Genomic DNA, 23,388 nt, shown 5'->3' on the forward strand with positions numbered 1-23,388 from the left:
CCGTCAGACAGTGGAAGATCGGTGATAAAATCCATGGCAATGTGAGCCCAGGGCTCCTTGGGAATGGGCAAGGGCATGAGGAGACCAGCAGGAGCTTGTGTGGAGGATTTGAACTGAGCACAGACATGACAAGCCTTGACATAGTCTTTAACCTCTGAGCGGAGATTTGGCCACCAATAGTGACGACTAATGAGTAGGAAGGACCAGAGGAAACCAGCATGGCCCGCCACCTTGGAATCATGTCCCCAACGAAGGATCTTGGCTCTTAGCTCAGTGGGGACAAAGGTCTTACCAGGAGGAATTTTTGAGTCCAGGGTGGTAGAATGGGCAACAATGCATGAAGTTGGAATGATCGGCTCAGGTTCAAGAGTGAGATCTTCGTCCAAGGTGTCAAAGGATCTAGAAAGCGCATCAGCCCGACCGTTGCAGGAACCAGGTTTGTATGTAATCGTGAAACTGAAACGGGAAAAGAAGAGACTCCACCTGGCCTGTCTGGGATTCAGACGTTTAGCATTCTGTAAGTACTGTAGATTCTTGTGATCGGTGAAGATCGTTATGGAGTGAGGAGAACCCTCCAAAAGATGACGCCACTCTTCTAGCGCCAATTTAATTGCGAGAAGTTCCCGGTCACCGATGGCATAATTTCTCTCTGCCTGAGAAAATTTTTTGGAAAAGAACGCACATGCTTGACGTCTCTTCTCAAAAAGTTGAAGAAGCACCGCTCCCACTCCCACAGAAGAAGCGTCCACTTCAATAAAGAATGCCTCCTCAGGGTTTGGTCTCCTCAAAAGAGGTCCAGAGACGAAGGCCTGTTTCAGATCGTGAAACGCAGAGACAGCTTCGGGAGGCCAGTCTTTGGCATTAGCACCCTTCTTGGTCAAAGCGATAATAGGCGCGGCAATGGAAGAATAATTCCTGATGAACTGCCTATAATAATTTGTGAAACCAAGAAAGCGCTGTGTGGCCTTGAGGCTAGCAGGAAGAGGCCAATTGGTAATGGCTAAGACCTTCCCAGGATCCATACGAAGGCCCAAGCTTGAAACAAAGCATCCTAGAAACAGGACCTCAGAACATTCAAAGGAGCATTTCTCCAGTTTGGCATAGAGATTATTCTCTCTGAGGCGCTGGAGTACAGTGCGAACATGGTTCCTGTGGACATGCAGATTTTCCGAAAAGATTAGAATGTCATCCAGATAGATGACAACAAACTGGTACAGCAGGTCCCTGAAGATTTCGTTGACAAAGTTTTGAAACACGGCTGGGGCATTACATAACCCGAAAGGCATGACCAGATACTCATAATGGCCGTCTCGAGTGTTAAACGCAGTCTTCCACTCATCGCCTTCTCGTATTCGAATGAGGTTGTACGCCCCCCTGAGATCCAACTTAGTGAAAATGGAGGCACCCCTCAACCTATCGAACAATTCAGATATCAAGGGTAAGGGGTAACGATTCTTAATAGTAACAGCGTTTAATCCTCGATAATCAATACAGGGTCTCAAGGTACCATCCTTCTTGGCAACAAAAAAGAACCCTGCTCCTGCAGGCGATGACGATTTCCGAATGAAACCTCTGTCAAGGTTTTCTGCGACATACTCAGACATGGCCTGGGTCTCTGGGATGGACAAAGGGTATGTGCGACCCCTGGGCAGAATTGCTCCAGGAACAAGGTCAATGGCACAGTCAAAAGATCTGTGGGGAGGAAGCACCTCGGCTGATTTCTTACAGAACACATCCCGGTAATCGCTGTAAGCAGTGGGAAGATCCGAAGATACTGATGTGGTAGCAACCGGAAGTTCCCCCTTAGGAGTCACCTTGGAAAGACATGACGAGAAACATGAAGGACCCCAAGCCAGAATCTGCCCAGAAGCCCAGTCCACATGGGGAGAGTGGAGCTGTAGCCAAGGAAGGCCCAATACAATGGGAGTGGAGGCTTTAGGTAGGATGAGAAAGGATATCCACTCCTGGTGGAGAATCCCTATCGACATCCTAATGGGTAGTGTCTGGAAGCGAATAGGACCCCCTGGGAGAATAGTGCCATCAATTGCCGAGACTACCAGCGGCGTAGTGAGGGGTGCAAGGGTAAGCTTCATAGAAGAAGCAGTTCTCCAGTCCATAAAGTTGCCGGCAGCCCCGGAATCCAGATATGCAGAGATCGATAGGGGAGAAGTGCCTACATGAAGGGACACCGGAAGGAGCAGACGGGAAGGTGATGTTTCTGGGTCCAATACTCCACCTTCTAAATGTATTAGACCTGAGCGTTTCCCGGGCGAAGCGGGCAGGAGGCACGAAGATGGCCCTTGCCTCCACAATAGAGGCACAAGCCCAGAGTTCTGCGTCTAGCACGTTCTTCGGGTGTTAGTCTGGTCCGGCCCAACTGCATAGGTTCCTCAGCAGGCAGGGGGTGGTCTACGGGACGAAGTGAGGGAAGCACAGACTGACTACGACCTAGGGAGTGCTGGTGTCTTTTCTCAATGGACTCCCTCCTGAAAACGAATATCGATCTGATTGCACAGGGAGATGACATCGTCCAAACCGACGGGGATGGTTCTTCCCGCTAATTCGTCCTTCACTCGGTCAGAGAGGCCATGTAAAAAGGTAGCGACCAGGGCCTCATTGTTCCAGCTCAATTCAGCTGAGAGTATACGGAACTGAAGAGCATATTGACCCACTGAACGAGATTCTTGGCGGAGACGTAGCAGAGCACTGGCTGCTGAAGAGGCCCGAGCCGGCTCTTCAAAGATGTTCCGAAAGAGCTTTAGGAAGTTGAACAGGCTGGAAACTACCGGATCATTCCTCTCCCACATAGGGGCAGCCCAGGCTAAAGCTTCACCGGAAAGGAGGGAAATAATATAGGCTACCTTTGCCCGATCAGACAAGAAGTTTTGAGGCTGTAGTTCAAAATGGATGGTGCACTGGCTAAGAAACCCCCTGCAGGCCTTGGAGTCTCCAGAAAAACGGACTGGAGGTGGTAGCTTCAGTGAATGCGACTCTGCGACTGGTGCGACGGGCGCAGCCGCTGCCGCTGGTTGTACTTGGGGTTGTAGATTCGGGGCTCCCAACGAGGTCTGAAGCTGATCAAAGCGGGAAGCCAGATCCTGAAGGAAACGCATCACCTGAGCCTGATTAGCTTCATGCGTCTCGAGTCTGTGAACAACGCCCTGTAATGGGTCATCTGCAGGAAGCGGCACGTCGGCCGGGTTCATGGCTGTTCAAACTGTCAGGTCACCTGTGGCCAGGTGACAAGTGCACCCTGTAGGGGTCAGGGATGCACCGCAGGGAAGTGAACCCTATAGCCGACTACTGCTGGCAGGGAGGAAGCGTGACCCAAGATCACCCAGGGCGCGGAGTCTAAGACCCAGTTTTGTATTCACCAGAGCCCTTGGTGGTAGGGATGGTCTTGGCCGCAACTGGGTCCAGGTCGCGTTCCCGGGATTCCTCAGGTCACACTCCGCAGGGAGAAGGAGGAAGCAGCCAGCAGAACAAACAGTGGTGATGGACAGGCCGAGGTCAGGGCAACAGGCAGACAAGGATAACCGTGGAACATGCAAATAGTCAGGGGCACAGGCAGACAGGGAAGTCGGGGACAAGCCAAAACGGTACACGGAAGATGATCGTAGCACTCTGCAACTAGGAACTAGCAATACACTGCAGACAGGAACTGAGCATTGGAACACTGTTGAACAGCACTGCAGACCTGTAGAGCAAAGGTTAATATAGGCTTCCTGGGATGGACTAGGGTGGAGCCATACAGGAAGAGGAAGTGATAAGAAGGGAAACCAGAACAGGATCTGCCTCTAATGAACACATGGAGATCAGGTAGGCAGACAGACATGATGCATATTCATGACATATACACTTCTGGCAATCACTATAGTTTATTGTTTATGGTGCGGCTTTGTTTCTATTTCTATGTCATTTTGTGTATTGCACGCCAGCTGCTGCCTCTTATTGAATGTTTAGTTTAATTTAAGTTAATTTTGTTTTCACTAGCGCAGTTTTTTCTCCACATATCTTGAGCATGTAGGTTGTATCCTAATGAAAAGTCAGTCCAGTGCTTGAGAAACCCAAATCGTTCCATCTTACAACAGGTTATGCTTTCAGTTCTCTAAGCTCCTCCTGTCTTTCCTGTGTTGCACAGAAACTATAACTGTGGAGGTCCTTTCCTTTAACTTGCAGCCTAGTTCTTTAAAATAGATTCTTAAGGATCATCGATCTTCAATGTATTCTGTAATTGATTCCAACATGGACCAAGACAGGTGGGTTATGTCCAGCCCCTCTCAGTAATTTGTCTACTCAGTCCACCACATGTCGATCCCTGGAACTACAGAGACAGCAAACCATTTGGTTGAGGCAATCCTGGTGACAAATAATTTTATCAGTCCTTCTGATTATAGAATCCCAAATTACCACCAAACGCCTAGGTCTTCTTGTATTACCCTCATACCCCTACTAGATGGGCTCCTGCCAGGCTGTTAGGGGTAGTAGTGGCATCTAGGGCTTGAGTTTGCCACACGCACTTCTTCACCCAACTTGGCAAACTTGTTTGAGCGCTCAAACACAGGACTAGCCTTCTTTTCCTGTGAGCCGCTACCACTCCTAACTGTTGTAATATACTGTTTGTTGTAATATGTTGGCCGATTTATGTGGGATGTTATATATGTTGTAAGTCCAAATTGACCAGGCCAGATTTCAGTCAAGGATGGGTCTATTTTACACATCAAACCTGTAATTACATGTTACACATCAAAAGACGCTTGTCGATTGTCAATAGGCAAAGAGACAGGATGGGTCTATTTTACACATCAAACTAATCAAACTATTACTCAGGCCACATGTAATCTAATTACTTATTAGAGGGAGCTTATTAGTATGCAAGGATGCATACTAATTAGTGACTCCGGCTGGGGTCATTACCTGTCACTCTGAAAGACAGGATGTAGAGCAAAGACGGCCAATCAAATTGCTCAGCTATTCAGTGGATAGAGAATATAATCTTGGAGGTGAGCCTTGTCACTCTCAGAATATTTTCCCTATGTATACTCTGTATGAATATGTGTTGGTCTGGAAGTGATCAGAATATATTCCCTATGTATTCTCTGTATGAAATATGGCACAGGTCTAGGAAAAGATGAGACTTTGAATCACTCTGTTGGATTTGTATCGTCTGTGGAATTTGGACTTTATTCTGTATTATAAGTCAATTAAATGCATTCTCTGGAGAGCCTGTGTGTTGCTGCGAAACAACAAATTTATAATCATCATACTAACATCTAAATATCAATTATCTAATCGGACTACATTATACACCTTGAGATCACTACATTGGTGTCGTGACCCGGATTATCAAGATTACACATCAAAGGGTGTTTGCTGACCAAAGGGGTTAGTGGCCAAACACATATCAAAGGGACAGCTGAAGACCCTTAGATGTATTAATCTTATGCAAGACTACCTGGGTGTGTGTGAGGTATGGCCTGCTAACCTCAAAGGATAAACTGCTAACATACATAAGGCAGTATTTATTGATGGTAATTAGACTTGAGGGGGTATTCATTCAGGGAAACATTTGGTCGACCTGGAAGAACCCCTCCCTCCAGTGTGAGACCAGTATTTTAGACATTCAAGCTGGCATTCAGTCAGTCTTGTCACTAAGAAATATGGCACAGGTCTAGAAAAAGATGAGGCTTTGAATTACTCTGTTGGATTTGTATCGTCTGTGGAATTTGGACTTTATTCTGTATTGGAAGTTAAAATAAAATGCACTCTCTGGAGAGCCTGTGTGTTGCTGCGGAACAACTAAATTATCCTAACATCTAAATATCAATTATCTAATCGAAATCCACTATTGGACATTTATATCACTACACTAACCACAGCAACCCATCTTCCTAAATGATCATCCTGACTTGTCCCTCCACATTAATCCCATTAAGAAGACTCCTTTACAGGTTGTTCATTCACTCCTCCAGATCTTATTTTGAGGTTCCAGAAATGCAGCTTGCTCACATTTGTCACAGTGGTATTCATTCTGGAACTGTTGCTCCATTATTGTATACAAGTGGCACACTGCAGTAAAACCTTTGCTTTGCTGCAACTTGATCACAGTTACAATATTAAGGCCTCGTGTCCACGGACGTTTTTACAGCCACTTTTCTGAGCGTTTTTTGCAGCTTAAAAATGGCTCTACATGTTAGCCTATGGCCTCATGCCCACCATTTGAGCTGTAAATGGATCTTAAGGGGAATCCCCCACACTGAAAAAAAAACCCCAGGATCCATACCAGACCCTTATCCGAGCACACAGCCGGGTAGGTCAGAAAGGGGGGCGAGCGAGCGCCCCCCCTCCTACATGGTACCAGGCCACATGCCCTCAACATGGGGTGGGGGTTGGTGCTTTGCACCTTGGGAGGAGGATGTCGCCTGTGCCCAGACAAGGCCGCAGGTGGTCTTGTGGGCTCGTTACATAGATGACATCCTCCTCCTATGGAGTGACAGTTAGAGTGATCTCTCGATTTTTATGGACTCTCTTAATATCAACAATAGGGGTATCCATTTAAATTATGAAGCCAGCCAGGAAAAAATGATTTTTTTGGATTTGACCATTTCTGTCAGTGGTGATAGTTTTATCACATCAACTTTTTTAAATCAACCGACAGGAATGCGTTTATCCCAAGTGATAGTTGCCATCATGCCTTCTGGCTTAGGTCTGTGCCGAAAAGACAGTACTTAAGATTGAAGCGTAATTTCACTGAACAAACAACCTTTCTGGAACAAGCACAGGTTCTCACACAAAGGGTTGTGGATAAAGGTTACTCTCTTGAGTCCCTTACTAATACCTTTGACCATGTAAAAAGTGTCGATAGGGTCAACCTATTAAAGGAAAAAAAATCAATGGTGGTGGAAGCAATGCATTTTCGCAATCCATTTATTACCAATTACTTCTGTCAACATTCCAATATTAAGCATATTGTGAGTAAACATTGGCATATCTTAACCACTTTAGACCCGGACCATTATGCAGGTTAAGGACCTTGCCCCTTTTTGTGATTCGGCACTGCGTCGCTTTAACTGACAATTGCACGTCGTGCGACGTGGCTCCCAAACAAAATTGGCGTATTTTTTTTCTCCACAAATAGAGCTTCCTTTTGGTGGTATTTGATCACCTCTGCGGTTTTTATTTTTTGCGCTATATACAATTTTGAAAAACATGCAATATTTTTTACTTTTTGCTATAATAAATATCCCCCAAAAATATATAAAAACGTTTTTTTTCCTCAGATTAGGCCGGTACGTATTCTTCTACCTATTTTTGGTAAAAAAAAAAAAAAAATCGCAATAAGTGTTTATCGATTGGTTTGCGCAAAATTTATAGCGTTTACAAAATAGGGGATAGTTTTATTGCATTTTTATGTTTTTTTTTTTTACTACTGACGGCGATCATTTCGTGACTGCGACATTATGGCGGACAAATCGGACAATTTTGACACATTTTTGTCACAGCAAAAAGTGCTATAAAAATGCACTGATTACTGTGAAAATGACAATTGCAGTTTAGGAGGGGGCACTGTAGGGGTTAAGTGTGACCTCCTATGTGTTTCTAACTGTAGGGGGCGGGGCTGGACGTGTGACGTCAGTGATCATCTTTCCCTATATCAGGGAACAGACGATCACTGACACTGCCACAATGAAGAAAGGGAAGGTGTGTTTACACACAACTCTCCCAGTTCTTCAAGTCCGGTGACCGATCGCGGGACACCGGTGGCGATCAGGTCCGCGGTCCCATGGGCGCGGTCACGGCGGCGGCGCGCTCGCGACCCCACGGCTTTGCCTTAAAGAGACACGTACAGGTACCTGATTGTGCCCAGCCGTGCCATTCTGCCGACGTATATCGTCAGTAGGGGGTCCTTAAGTGGTTAAAAAATTATACGATTTTAAAGACCATCTTACCTGACAAACCCCAGGTGGTTTTCAGGGGGGGCTCCCTCTCTGAAAGAGAAATTAGAACCCAATATCTTTAACCCTCCGGTTATAAGACCTATGGGCCAGATTCACAGAGAATTCCGGCCGTGTAACGTAACCCGTTTACGTTACACCGCCGCAAGTTCAGTCTAAGTGCCTGATCCACAAAGCACTTACCTGTAAACTTGCGGCGGTGTATCGTAAACACGTCCGGCGCAAGCCCGCCCTATTCAAATGGGGTGGGTACCATTTAAATTAGGCGCGCTCCCGCGCCGGATGTACTGTGCATGCTCCGTTCGCAAATTTTCCCGACGTGCTTTGCGCGAAATTACGGCGTGGGAACGACGGGCATACTTTAACATGGTGGAGTAATTTTACACCATGTTAATAGCAACCCTTAACTCTGCGACGGGAAACTAAGACTTGCGTCGACGTAACGACGGGAAAAACCTTTGTGGATCGCCGTAACTGCTAATTTGCATACCCGCCGCTGGAATACGGATGAAATCCGGAGGAGGAATCTCCGCTGGAAACGGTCCGGCGGACCGTTTCCAGCGGAGATCCCCTCGTGGGTACGGGGCCTAACTGTAGGAAATGTCAGGTTTGCCCTCTTAATGGCTGTAGGACCAGAAGAACCATCAACTTTAGCTCTAGTTGCACTTCCAAGAATTATACTATCGAGCCTTTCGTTACTTGTTCCACAGTGGGAGTGGTCTATATGCTTCAATGTCTGTGTGGCCTGCAGTATGACGTTACCGCCTTGTGCGCCAGACCCGGAATTATACGGGCTGCTAATCAAAGAGCCGGCCAGCTCGATTGTTTTTTCTACATGCTGATTTTAAACTTCTTAACTGTAATGCCACGTACACACAATCATTTTTCGGCATGAAAAAAACAAAGTTTTTCGTCATGTAGAAAAAACAAAGTTTTTCCAACTTCATCATTAAAACGACGTTGCCCACACACCATCGTTTTAAAAAAATGCCCTAGCAAAGCATGGTGACGTACAACACGTACGACGGCACTATAAAGTTCCATGCGGATGACGCCACCCTTGGGGCTGTTTTAGCTGATTCCGTGTTACTAAAAGACGATTCGTGCTTTTCTGTCTGTTACAGCGTGATGAATGTGCTTACTCCATTATGAACGATAGTTTTACCAGAACGAGTGATCCCGTCTCATAACTTGCTTCTGAGCATGCGCGGGATTGTAACGTCGTTTTAGCCCACAAACGATCATTTTTTAAAACCTGAAAAACTACATCTTAATTGATGTAGTTAAAAAATGCAGCATGTTCGAAAAAAAAATGGTCATTTTTCAGAACCCGAAAAATTATGTGAAGCCCACACACGATCATTTTAAATGCCATTTTTTTAAAACAACGTTTTTTTAATGCAGAAAAATGATCGTGTGTACACGGCATAAGTGTCCATTCATCATGTTGATTTAATAAATTATAAAAGGATTTTACACTATATTAGCCTTTTTTGTCCTTATGTGGGGATACCCTGAACCATTTATGAGAAATACACCATTTGAAGCTGAGGCATTTACTACTTGATACAGAGACCCTAGGTTGGGCATTAGTCATATGCGTTCATTGATCTCCTGTAAATAAGAGATCATATCCATCTGGTAAGCGGCAGTGTGTACTCAGGTGGAGGCACTTTTCTATCATCTGTGTATTTGTGAAGTGAATTGCGCTAACTTATATTTATATAAACATTTTACCACGACTGATCCTGTGAACTTGTTACTCAAAAAACAAAAAGTATATACATGTGTTACTCGGTAACACACATTTTTTTCCAAATCCAACTTTTCTATCATCACTTTTCTCCAAGTGCTGTGGATTATTTGTCACAAATATTATTTATATGGACATAATTATTTTTTGCTTGCTATCAATAATCACCAATGCTGACTTTTTATATTTGTGTTTTTTTTTTCTTTTTCACAAATTTATTCAAAATTTGTCACATGGATTGATATCCCATTCACAGTTTCTTTCTTTTTATTTCCTTGATCTTCATTTGGTTTTGGTGTTAGTGGTTAGATATATATATAGCCAGATTCAGGTACAGTTACGATGGCGTATCAGTAGATACGCCGTCGTAACTCCGAATCCGCGCCGTTGTAACATTAAGCGTAAGCTCAAACTGAGATACGCTTAAATGTTGCTAAGATACGACCTCCTACGCCGTTGTATCTTAGCTGCCTATTTACACTGGCCGCTAGGGGCGTGTACGCGGATTTACCCCTAGAGAATATGTAAATCAGCGAGATACGCCTATTCACGAACGTACGCACGGCCGTCGCAGTAAAGATATGCCGTTTACGTAAGGCGTTTTCAGGCATCAAAAAGATGAAGATGGCGCAGCCAATGTTAAGTATGGACGTCGAAACCGCGTCAAATTTTTAAAGTTTTACGTTGTTTGCGTAAGTCGTCCGTGTATGGGGCTGGGCGTAATTACGTTCACGTCAAAACCAATGAGTCTTTGCGGCGTAATTTGGAGCATGCGCACTGGGATACGTCCACGGACGGCACATGCGCCGTTCGTTAGAAACGTCAAATACGTGGGGTCACGAGTATTTAGCATAGAACACGCCCCCAACCAGCCTATTTTGAATTAGGCGGGCTTATGCCGGCCCAGTTACACTACGCCGCCGTAAGTTAGAGCGCAACTTCTTTGTGAATACAGGACCTGCCGCTCTAACTTACGGCGGCGTAGTGTATCTGAGATACGCTACGCCCGCCTATAGATAGGCACATTTATCTAAATCTAGCTAATAATATGTATTTTTGATATATGGACATTTACATAGATAGAGGCTTGACAGGCCATTTAATTATTAGGCATTTGTCATATACCTTTCTGTATAACATGTGGTATAGTAACAACTCCTTTTTTCACTTTCACATTTAACTGTGAGTGCACTTAATATTAATATGGTTGCTTCGCGGAACAGAGGTTCATTTACAGCGCAGCTTTTTCTTTTTCTTGACATTCATAATACCCTTATAAGACCACAGGAAACAACTGTGCCATAGCTCTATGTCCCTCTCCTCTCCCAAGTCAGCATCCCAGTCCTCCATATAGGGGAGTCCTAGGGGGAGATCCCTGTAGTAGCCCATAGACCAGGGTAATACCCCCACGCTGATCTGCATCCTGTGTGCACCACTTCTCATACAGGGATACCTCATAATGGTCAGGCTTAGCTGGCCAGAGGGAATGTAAAAAATTTGAAATTTGAAGAAAACTGAAATGTTCCGACGAAGGCATCTTGTGGACCTTCAGAGAGTGATGCATAAAAGGTCCCCTCTGTGTAATGAACTGCCCAATCCTGTATAGCCCTTTATCTAACCACCATTTAAAAGCTTTGATGTCCTGACCTGGAGGGAAATCCCGGTTATTAAATATTTGAGCTAAGGGGCGAAAAGAAGAAACCAGGTCAGTATTCGTCTATTCCACAACACCACTGAGTGGCAGAGAGTGGGTGCCAGGATGGGAGGTCGTGTTTAGGAGTTCTCCACAAAAGGTAGTCTAACGTGTAGCCAGCAGTTGCCATCCTCTCCATATAAACCCAGTCCGGTTTGGCAGATCGAGAGTAGACTATGGAAAGTTATGTGAGGTGAGCTGCCTGATAATACTTAAACAGGTCAGGCCCTCCTAGCCCTCCCTGCATCTTGGGGTAAAATAAAATTCTCTTCGAGAAGCGATGACCTCAATTGCCCCATATATATTGCACTACCTTTGCCTGAAAACAAATAAGTACTGTGCAGGCAACAGGAATAGGTAAGGACCTAAAAAAATAAAGAATTCTGGGTAGTAGCATCACTTTGACTGTATGGATTCTCCCCAACCATGATAGATTATCTAGTGATCACCGCTGGAGATCTTCCAATTTATGAAACAGGAGAGATACTTATGTTTATATAAAAAGTCTATATTGGCCGTCAATTGAACCCCCAAATATGGGATATGGATAGGGTTACAAACTAAAGGAAAATTTGTCCTTAAGGCGATCGACCTGATCTGTGGGGACTGAAATATTCCATGTCACTGAATTAGTCATATTGACTTCCAACCCAGATACCCTGCTAAATTCCTGAAGCAGTCCAAATACCTTAGGGGAAGAGGTCATGGGGGAGGTCAGGAACAACAGCAAGTCATCTGCAAACAATGCACATTTCTGGTCAAGCTCCCCACAACGCACCCCCCGTATGTCTGGGTCGGTCCGGATGGCAACTGCCAGAGTCTTGATAACGATTGCAAAAATTAAAGGGCGCAGCCTTGCTTTGTACCCCACGCTATAGAGATGGAAGAAGAAAATTGGCCTTGCATACGCACCTGAGCTTGTGGAGCAGAATACAGGGCATGTAATATTTGAAGAAACTGGGGGCCAAACCCCTAAGTATCTAGCACCTTAAACATATAGGCCCAAGAGACCATATCAAAGGCCTTCTGTAGATCTATGGACAGTAAAAATCCCTCCTGAGGAGGAGGACCCCCATTCCATCTGGTCCGAAGCAGAGAAATTATATCAATAGCCCGACAAATCTGATTCGGACTCTTCCGCCCCGGAATGAAGCCTACCTGGTCCTTATGAACATAGGAGGCAATGAAAGAGGCCAGTCGATTAGCTAAAATGTTTGTCAGGAGTTTCAAATCATTATTAATTAAGGAAATGGGCCTATAATTGCCAACCTCCGAAGGATCTTTGCCCGGCTTAGGGATAACTGTAATACATGCCCTATTTATACACTTCCCTACCGCACGCAGTCATATCACGTTGTTGAGTTTGTGCAGCTACAGGCATCATTCAGATATTATTATTTCCAGCCGGCGATTCTGTCCACAATAAAAATGATCATATCGGCAGTTCCGCCGCTTGATCATTCTTATAGGCATTGGGAGGGGACGTCCCTCCTCCCGCCACCATCCGGTGCGTCTCTGGGCTCTACCATGCAATCGGAAGAAAGAATTGTCCGGCGCCGGATGACGATTATAGAGATTTCCGGTGACCAAATGACCGTCGGAGGTCCGGGCGCAACGTTATGAATTTTTTTCTCTATCTCATACTTTACAGCCTGAAGGAGAGATGTGGGATCTTATTGACCATGCATCTCTCCATAAAGAGGACCTGTCATGAACCATTCCTATTACAAGGGATGTTTACATTCCTTGTAATAGAAATAAAAGTGATTAACCACTTCCATACCAATCACTTATGCACCTTCCTGCCCAGACCAATTTTCAACTTTCAGCGCTCTCACACTTTGAATGACAATTATTCAGTCATGATACACTGTATCCAAACCAAATTTGTATCATTTTATTCTCACAAATAGAGCCACTGGGTTTTTTATTTTTTGCGCTATAAGCAAAAAAACAGCGAAAAAATAAATAAATTTTAGTTTATATTGTAAAATTTTGCAAATGAGTAATTTTTCTTCATAAATTTGTGCCAAAATTTATACTGCTACATATCTTTGGTAAAAATAACCCAAATTAGTGTATATTATTTGGTCTTTGTGAAAGTTATAGAGTCTACAAACTATGGTGCCAATCACTGAAAATTGATCACATCTGATCACACCTAATGTACTGAAGGCCGATCTCATTTCTTGAGACAATAACAAGCCAGGAAAGTACAAATACCCCCAAATTACCCCTTTTTGGAAAGTAGACAGTCCAAGGTATTTACTACGAGGCATGGTGAGTTTTTTGAAGTTGTATTTTTTTCCCACAATTCTTAGGAAAATTTAAGATTTTTTTTTTTTACATAAACTGGTCAAATTAACAGGTTATTTCTCTCACACAGCATATGCATAATTGCAACTACACCCCAAAAATACATTCTGCTACTCCTCCTGAGTATGGCGATACCAAATGTGTGAGACTTTTACACAGCCTGGCCACATACAGAGGCCCAACATTGAAGTAACACTTTCAGGCATTCTACAAGCATAAATTACACATATCCTTTCTCAACCACCTATTACACTTTTGAAGGCCCTGGAGCACCAGGACAATGGAATTGTCCACAAAATGACCCCATTTTGGAAAGAACACATCCCAACGTATAATCTATGAAGCATTATGAGTCTTTTGAACGGTTCATTTTTTTCCAGAAGGTTTTGGAAAATATGGAAAAAAAATGAAAATGCATTTTTTTTTACACAAAGTTGTAAGATATTTCTAACACATAGCAAACATGACACCCCAAAATGCAATGGCGATACCACATGTGTGGGACTTTTACACAGCCTGGCCACATACAGAGGCCCAACATTGAAGTATCACTTTCAGGCGTTCTACAAGCATACAGTGGGGATCGAAAGTTTGGGCACCCCAGGTAAAAATTTGTATTAATGTGCATACCGAAGCCAAGGAAAGATGGAAAAATCTCCAAAAGGCATCAAATTACAGATTAGACATAATTATAATATGTAAAAAAAAAACTTTAGATTTTATTTCCATCATTTACACTTTCAAAATTACAGAAAACAAAAAAATGGCGTCTGCAAAAGTTTGGGCACCCTGCAGAGTTAATATCTTGTACTGCCCCCTTTTGGCAAGTATCAAAGCTTGTAAACACTTTTTGTAGCCAGCCAAGAGTCTTTCAATTCTTGTTTGAGGTTTCTTTGCCCATTCTTCCTTACAAAAGTCTTCCAGTTCTTTGAGATTTCTGGGCTGTCTGTCACGCACTGCTTTTTTTAAGGTCTATCCATAGATTTTCAATTATGTTGAGGTCAGGAGATTGTGAAGGCCATGGCAAAACCTTCAGTTTACGCCTCTTGATGTAATCCCCCGTGGATTTTGAGGTGTGTTTAGAATCATTATCCATTTGTAGAAGCCATCCTCTCTTTAACTTCAGCTTTTTCACAGATGGCATCAAGTTACCGTCCAAAATTTGCTGAAATTTTATTGAATCCATGTTTCCTTTTACTCGTGAAATGTTCCCTGTGCCACTGGCTGCAATACAACCCCAAAGCATGATTGATCTACCCCCATGCTTAACAGTTGGACAGAGGTTCTTTTCATTAAATTCTGTGCCCATTCTTCTCCAAACGTACCTTTGCTCATTCTGGCCAAAAAGTTCTATTTTAACCTCATCGGTCCACAGAACTTGTTTCCAAAATGCATCAGGCTTGTCTATATGTTCATTTGCAAAGTTCAAACGCTGATTTTTGTGGTGATGACGTAGAAGAGGTTTTCTTCTGATGACTCTTCCATGAAGACCATATTTGTACAAGTATCTCTTTATAGTGGAATAGTGTACCACAACTCCAGTGTCTGCCAGATCTTTCTGGAGGGATCGTGCAGTCAAACGTGGGTTTTGAATTGCTTTTCTCACAATACTGCGAGCTGTTCTGTCTGATATTTTTCTTGGTCTTCCAGATCTTGCTTTAACTTCCACTGTTCCTGATGACTGCCATTTCTTAATTACATTCCGAACAGAGGATATTGACATCTGAAAACGCTTTGCTATCTTCTTATAGCCTTCTCCAGCTTTGTGAGCGTCAACTATTTTCAGTTTCAGTTTTCTAGACAACTGCTTAGACGAACCCATGGTGCTGGTCAGATGAGTCTGGGCATTTAAAACCTTTGAGATTGACATCACCTGGTCTTCCCAGACGATGATTGAGAACAATCCATGACACTGGCAGGTCTCAGCTTTGCAAAGGGGGCAGTGCATGCTATAAATTCTGCAGGGTGCCCAAACTTTTGCAGACGCCATTTTTTTGTTTTCTGTAATTTTGAAAGTGTAAATGATGGAAATAAAATCTAACTTTTTTTTACATATTATAAGAATGTCTAATCTGTTATTTGATGCCTTTTGGAGATTTTTCCATATTTCCTTGGCTTCGTTATGCACATTAATACAAATTTTTATCTTGGGTGCCCAAACTTTCAATCCCCACTGTAAATTGCACATATCCTTTCTCAACCACCTATTACACTTTTGAAGGCCCTGGAGCACCAGGACAATGGAATTGTCCACAAAATGACCCCATTTTGGAAAGCACACACCCCAACGTATAATCTATGAAGCATTATGGGTCTTTTGAACAGTTCATTTTTTTCCAGAAGGTTTTGGAAAATGTGGAAAAAAAAAAATGCATTTTTTTTCACAAAGTTGTCCATTTGTAAGATATTTCTAACACATAGCATATACATAGCAAAAATTACACCCCAAAATGCATTCCGCTACTCCTCCTGAGTATGGCGATACCACATGTGTGGGACTTTTACACAGCCTGGCCACATACAGAGCCCCAACATACATGTAGCACTTCCAGGCATTCTAGCAGCATTAATTGCACATATCATTTTCTGACTACGATCACATTTTTGAAGGCCCTTCATATATCTAACACATAGCAGGTACATACCAAATAACAAAAGATTACCTGTGGTTTTAGAAGTGCAGTGGTCCACAGAGGAGAGCATCGGTCCAGGCAGCAGGCAGGGATGAGGTCAGCGACAACAAAAGCAATAATTCAGGCAGCAGACAGGAATACTGTCCATAGTTCGTACAGGCAGAGATACTGTCAGCACAGCCAGAGCACAGCCAAAAGCACAGCCAAAGCACAGGTCCAGCTAGCAGGCAGAGGTGTCCCAGCAGAAAAACTGTGCAAAGTCGGTAGAGGCAGCAGGCAGATATATGATCAACACAGCCAAAGTATTGGTCCAAGCAGCAGGAAGAAACATGGTCCATAATGTCATGGGTCATTACAGGCAGTAATATGGTCAGCACAGCAAAAGTATTTGTCCAGGCAGCAGGAAGGACCACAAAGCTTAGCGCCAGGGGGACAGAGGTAGAAGCTTCTCCCACCCAAATCGCTTTGAAGGCTCTGGGCAACCAGACCCTGTTCTGGGAGTACAGAAAACGAAAAACAAGTTTTCTCTACTCAGAACGCTTTTCTGAAGCCCCTCACATATGTGAGACCCCTGTGTACTAAAAGTAAATGGCCAAAAGATCAGTCCAAGTGGCAGGCAAAAATATGGTAGATTAACAGGCCAAGGTCGGTGCACGTGGAAGTCAGAAACATGGTTTAAATCGGCAGGCAGAGGCATTGTCGGTAAACAGGCTGAGGTTGGTACACGTGGAGGTCAGAAACGTGGTTTAAATCAGCAAGCAAAGACATTGTCGGTAAACAGGCTGAGGTTGGTACACGTGGAGGTCAGAAACGTGGTTTAAAATCGGCAAGCAAAGACATCGTCGGTAAACAGGCCAGGGTCAGTTAATTAACATGGAAGGTAGTAACATGGTAGCAGGCAAATGGAGAAATGGCAGTCTGTTAAGGGGAACTAATATTGGATGGATGTATGATACTTTTTGAAGCACTGTCCAAGGCACAGGCCAGGTTGGGAGGGACAATCGGGACAGTAACAGGTGGTGTCTCTTCTTACTCTTCCTCTGCTGCATAAACAGCATTTTTTTGGCGTCTTCTTCCAGATTCTGTGGGGGGGATGCTAAAGGGAAAGTGTCGCTCGTGAAGACGACTCACACAATCAGAGCGAATGCTTCCTGGGACGGGATCTTGTTGGTAAATGAGGGCTTCAATGATATCTTCGATATACTTGAGGTAGGAGATTTGTGGGTTTTGAGTTGCTTTTTGGTAGCAGACAAACAAATTATAAACGGCCATGTGAAACAGGTGAAACGCAACTTTCTTGTGCCAATAATAGGACTTTCTGGTAGATAAGTAGGGCTGTAGCATCTGGTCGTTTAAATCTACCCCCCATGTACAAATTGTAATCATGAACACATTCAGGCTTTACAATAGGGCCACGTCTTTTATGGATCTCCACCATGGTGTCATTGTGGATGGTAGAGAGGATGTGTACATCTTTCTTGACCCTCCACTTCATGGCCAACACCTCCTCGTTCCTCATGAATGACGATTCTCCAGATTTCAATTTTTTGGCCAACAAATTTTGTGGGAATCCCTTCTGTTTTTTTTTAAGGTACCGCAGGCCGGGGTTTGCTTGCTGTAAAGGTGACGAAAATGGGGCAGGATGGTATAATAATTATCGACATATAAATGGCACCCTTTTCCGAACAGGGGGTATGCCAACTCCCAGACAATTTTCCCACTGGCTCCAATATATGTGGGGCAATCACGGGGCTGGAGCTGGGAGTCTTTGCATAATTTATTTAATTTTAACCCATACCTGGCTCTCTTGTTTGGAATGTACTGCTTGAAGTGCAGTCGGCCAGTGAAATGTATTAGGGACTCGTCTACACAAATGTTTTGGTCTGGGATGAAAACTTCTGCAAATCGCTGGGAAAAGGCATTGATTAGGGGCGTATTTTGTACAATTTGTCATAGTGGGGATGATCTCGGGGAGGGCACTGTGAATTGTCATTAAAGTGGAGAAAACTCATTATCATGTCGTATCTTGTCCTAGACATGACAGCGGAAAATATAGGCATGTGTTGGATGGGGCGTGTAGACCAATATGAATGGCCTTCGTTCTTCTGTGTAAGCCCCATATTGAACATAAGGTCCAAAAAACATTTTAAATTCTTCCAATGTTAGACGCCGCCACTGGAGAATGCGGGCGTAGGAAGAATTGGGGTTGGCGGCAATGAATTGGGATGCATATATATTAGTTTGATCCACTATATTCTGCATAAAATCTTCTGGGAAAAATAAACAAAAATAATCAAATTGAGAAAAATTCATAGTGTCAGGCTGCACACCTGGCTGTGCAGTGAAAGGGGGGATGATAGCGGATCCTGAGTTGGCAGGTAACCATAAGGGGTTTGCCAGGGCATCAGGAAGGTAAGACTGGGGCAGGATTCTTCGGGTTGGGCGTGTATTTCCATTACTTGTACTGGACTCCTCTTCCTGGGGTATGGCGCTGCTGGTGCTGGGCAGATCTCCTGATCTTGGTCCTGATCGAATTCTTTTGGGAGGGACGGTTTCCTCCGGGGACTGGGACTCTGAGCCACTATCCTCCACTGGCTTGTATTCCGAATCAGAATCGGATAATGGGAGCTCCTCGCTGTTCTCATCATTCGACATGGCAATAATGGCATATGTCTCCTCGCGTGTGTAAAGCCTTTGGGACATTATGGCAGTATTTATTGGTGGGCCTGCGTAATGGTACTGCTGGTGGTAGTGGTGGCGGCCTGTGTGGTGGTACCGATGGAGGTATTAGTGGCAGGAATGTGTGGTGGTACCGATGGCGGTATGGGTGGTGGTAGTACCGATGGTGGTACGGGTGGTGGTGTTACCGATGTCGGTGGTGGTGGTTCGGGTGGTGGTGGTACCCTTGGCGGCGGTACAGGTGGTGGTGGTACCAATGGCGGTATGGGTGGTGGTACCGATGGCGGTACGGGTTTTGGTGGTACGGGTGGTGGTACCGATGGCGGAACTGGTAGCCTGTGTGGCGGTACCGATGGAGGTATTAGTGGCAGGAATGTGTGGTGGTACCGATGGCGGTGGTACGGGTGGTGGTGGTACCGATGGCGGTGGTACCGATGGTGGTGGTACCGCTGGCGGTATGGGTGGTGGTGGTACGGGTGGTGGCGGTACCGATGGCGGTACAGGTGGTGGTGGTACCGATGGCGGTGGTACCGATGGCGGTACGGGTGGTGGTGGTACCGATGGCGGTACAGGTGATGGTTGGCAGATGGGCTGATTGACAGATGGGCTGATGGATAGATTGACAGATGGGCTGATTGACAGATGGGCTGATTGACAGATGGGCTGGGCTGTGTGACAGGTGCTCTTTATTGGTGGGGGGGGCTGTGTTGTGCACAATACAGTGTAGACAAAAAAGACACTAATCTCACTTACTGATCCCTGCTCTCTCCTCACAAATCTGTGTGTGAGGAGAGAGCAGGGATCAGGTAGTAACTGCTGTGTTTGTTTACATTTGTGACCGGCTGTGATTGGACACAGTTGGTCACGTGGTAAACAGCCAATTTCATTGGCTGTTTACCCTGATCGGGGAAGCGAGGTGTCCAAGGGACACGTGCCTTCTCCGATCCTCGCTCTGCAAGCCTCTGGTGCCGCGCACGGAACGCGCCGCTGACTGTTTTGACATGTGATCGGCTGTGACTTTGACACAGCCGATCACGTGGTAAACAGCCAATGAAATTGGCTGTTTACCGTGATCGGGAAAGCGCTGTGTCCAAGGGACACACGCCGTCCCCGATCACCGCGCTGCGCGCCCCCGCGGGCACGCCCTAGGCATTATTCTGCAGGACGTCAATAGACGTCCAGTCAGGATTGTGCAACGACTTCCCGGTCGTCAATTATGTCATTGACCGGGGCGGGAAGTGGTTAAAATATTTTTTTAAAAAAAATATTTAAATACAAAAAATAAAGTAAAATCATTTTTTTTAAACGCCCCTGTCCCCGGGAGCTTACGTTCAGAAGCGAACACACACATATGTAAACACCGTTCAAACCACATGTGAGGTATCGCTGCGTGCATTAGAGCGCAAGCAACAATTCTAGCACTAGACCTCCTCTGTAACTCTAAACCGGTAACTTGTAAAAAAAATTCAAGCGTCGCCTATGGAGATTTTTAAGTACCAAAGTTTGACGCCATTCCATGACTTTTAAAGCGTGACATGTTGGGTATCTATTTACTCGGCGTAACATCATCTTTCACATTATACAAAAAAAGTTTGTCATTTTTTAAATTCATGAAACCCAAATAAAGGCATTTGAAAAATTATTGCGCAAATACCGTGCGAGATAAAAAGTTGCAATGACCGCCATTTTGTTCCATAGGGTGTCTGCTAAAAAAAAAAACCACATATATATATATATATATATATATATATATATATATATATATATAATATATAATGTTTGGGGGTTCTGAGTAATTTTTTTGCAAAAAAATTATGATTTTTAGATGTAGGAGAGGAGTGCCAGAATAGGTCCAGTATGGAAGTGGTTAAAGCCGAATCCAGGCTGAATCCAGGGAGCCCCCCCCCCCCCCCCCCCGTGTGCAGGGAATTTAAATGATTACTTTTGTCTTTATGCCTGACAGATTTTGGTGCTCTGAACAATGTGGTGATTTGGTGCAGGGGGGAACCCATCAGCTAAATAACAGCTGAACTTGCTTTTTTATCCCTCTGGCACATGGACCAATGGTCATATGTTTGGCTCATTGGATCAGCATGGTAACCAGCAGTGATAACAATGCACCCTCAAAACAGTAGGTGTAAGTGGTAATGGCCCCTGAGCAGCAATATTGAGCACCTAGACAAAATATACTGCACCTTAGCAACAAACTGGCTAGTTCTCTTTCTGTCTTCTACAACTGGGTAACATAGCCAGTTGCAACTGAAAGAAAATGGTCACTGGGCAAAGAAAGGAAGTCATACACACTCTCTAGTTTGCTCATTGGTTATATTTCAGATTTAGTAATGTATACATTATGTAAAAACAAATCTAAGTTTAGAATAGGCTTGGACACGACTAGGATAATTAAAATGTATTTTGGCCTACCCTAAACTGCTAAAATGCTCTACTAACCTTGTGGAATGGGCTTCTCTTTCAAAGATTATCTGTGATATGCCCATTAAATTAAGGTGACCAGATTTTTTAAATTAAATCCGGGGACATATTTTTTCTTTACTAGTGGCAACAATCAGCGACTCTCTGCCCTTCGCCACCCGCCTCACAGCCTCTCAAGTCTCACTACTGGATGGGGAGCAGAGGAAGATTCCTCCACCAGGCAAGGCAAGGAGATAGGCAGGTGGCTGGCCAGGATTTGAGCCAAGCCAGAAGAACATGCGAGCGAAGCTAAATGGGCATGCGCCCGAAACTGAAGAAATATTCCCTCTGCTCTGACCAGCACATGATCATCAGAAAGGGGCACAGATAATGGGAAAAATACAACCCCCTATGCTAGTAGGCACGGTGGAGCGAGGGGGGGGGGTGTAATTCAAATTGTTTTATTTTAATTCTGCACTGACTGTCTTTGAAATTGCCCCTGCCCCTATTAAATCCAATCTGGGGACAAAACCAGGGACAGATTTGGTCCAGGGACAGTCTCCTCAATCAGGGGACTGTCCCCTGAAACTGGGGATGTCTGGTCACCCTACATTAAATGGAATTCCACTCTGCAGTAATGATAGCACACCACAGAAATGAGTATGTGCTTTCCACAGGCTCACAATATATTTCAAGTTTTGTCTGGCAGGCCCCCATCCAACATACTGCTGCTGTTCTGATTTAAAATGAATAATGAATTTAATATTTAACATCATGATTTATACACACTAGCTGCTGCTGGTGCTACCTCTATACAGCCCATCAAAGTTAATGAATAAATAAAAATATATCTAATAAAAAATGCAATCCTTTTTTTCTCTTTTGTCCCAATTGCATTTTCTTCTGCATGTTGTCCAACCTGCTTAGATCTTCACATGTCTCATTACCAGTACCACAAGATATTGGTGAAAGGAAAAATAATTTCCAACATCCCTCCTAAAACACAATTTCCCCCCTGTAACATTTTTTATTGACAACTTTCTAGATATGTTTAGGGTCACAGTTATGTGTGTTTTAGCCCAGTAGGTAACGCGTTTTTTCTGATTTCCCAGGATATTTTTTATTAATCCTATCCCTAAGGGCAATAGTGAAAAAGATCAGTTGGTGCAATTAGGCCTCTTTTCTATGGCACAGATTGTAAACTAAAACTGAGACTAAGACCACTTTCACACTGAGGGGCTACCAGGGGAGGGCTGGCAGCCTTAGACCTGGGGGGCAAATCCAGTCAAGTGGCCCATTGTACCACCGAATCAGCTCACCATCCATGCCCACCGGGTTTTAGAACATGTATTGATGTTATGAAGCAAGACAAATATGATACAGCAATGACAGCATGACCCCGATCTTGGTAAAGAGCAGCGTCATCGGCTCTTTACCAAGATCGGGGTCATGCTGTCATGATGTCCAATAACAGCCAATCATATGTAAATGACAGCATGTGAGGGGACCCGATTAGCGGCATCTCCTCACAGTGGAGACTGTACAGACATTTAGGGCACTGATTACAGTGCAGCCCTAGCAGTTCCCAGCAAGTTATGTCAGTCTGTGCCCATCAGTGACACCAATCAGTGCTGCCTTTCAGTGCCCATCAGTGACACCAATTAATGCCCATCATTGCCACCCATCAGTGCCCAACAGTACTGCCCATAAGTTCCGCCTATCAGTGCCACCACCTATTAGTGAACTTCAGTGAAGGAGAAAAATTACTTACAGTGCCTTGAAAAAGTATTCATACCCCTTGAAATTTTCCAAATTTTGTCATGTTACAACCAAAAACGTAAATGGATTTTTATGTGAAGTCTTTTGGGGGTGTCTCTACCAGCTTTGCACATCTAGAGAGGGACATTTCTGTCCATTCTTCTTTGTAAAATATCTCAATCTCTGTCA

General features: G+C 44.3%; 1 protein-coding gene across 2 annotated transcripts in view; it reads right to left on the bottom strand.

The window, feature by feature from the left end:
• The window catches only part of LOC120911933 (PML-RARA-regulated adapter molecule 1-like), a 125,779-nt gene that overhangs the window by 12,154 nt on the left and 90,237 nt on the right, over window positions 1-23,388 (bottom strand). Inside the window, exon 9 of one of the 2 annotated variants that reach the window (XM_040322564.1) lies at window positions 22,032-22,177. The exons of the other annotated variant lie outside the window; for it this stretch is intronic. Within the exon in view, the coding sequence (XP_040178498.1) occupies window positions 22,054-22,177 (124 nt within the window). The 3' untranslated portion in view covers window positions 22,032-22,053. Of the gene's footprint in view, window positions 1-22,031; window positions 22,178-23,388 lie in introns of those variants that run through there. 2 annotated transcript variants of the gene reach the window in all.

Source organism: Rana temporaria, chromosome 1 (assembly GCF_905171775.1).
Source record: "Rana temporaria chromosome 1, aRanTem1.1, whole genome shotgun sequence".
Taxonomy (NCBI): domain Eukaryota; kingdom Metazoa; phylum Chordata; class Amphibia; order Anura; family Ranidae; genus Rana; species Rana temporaria.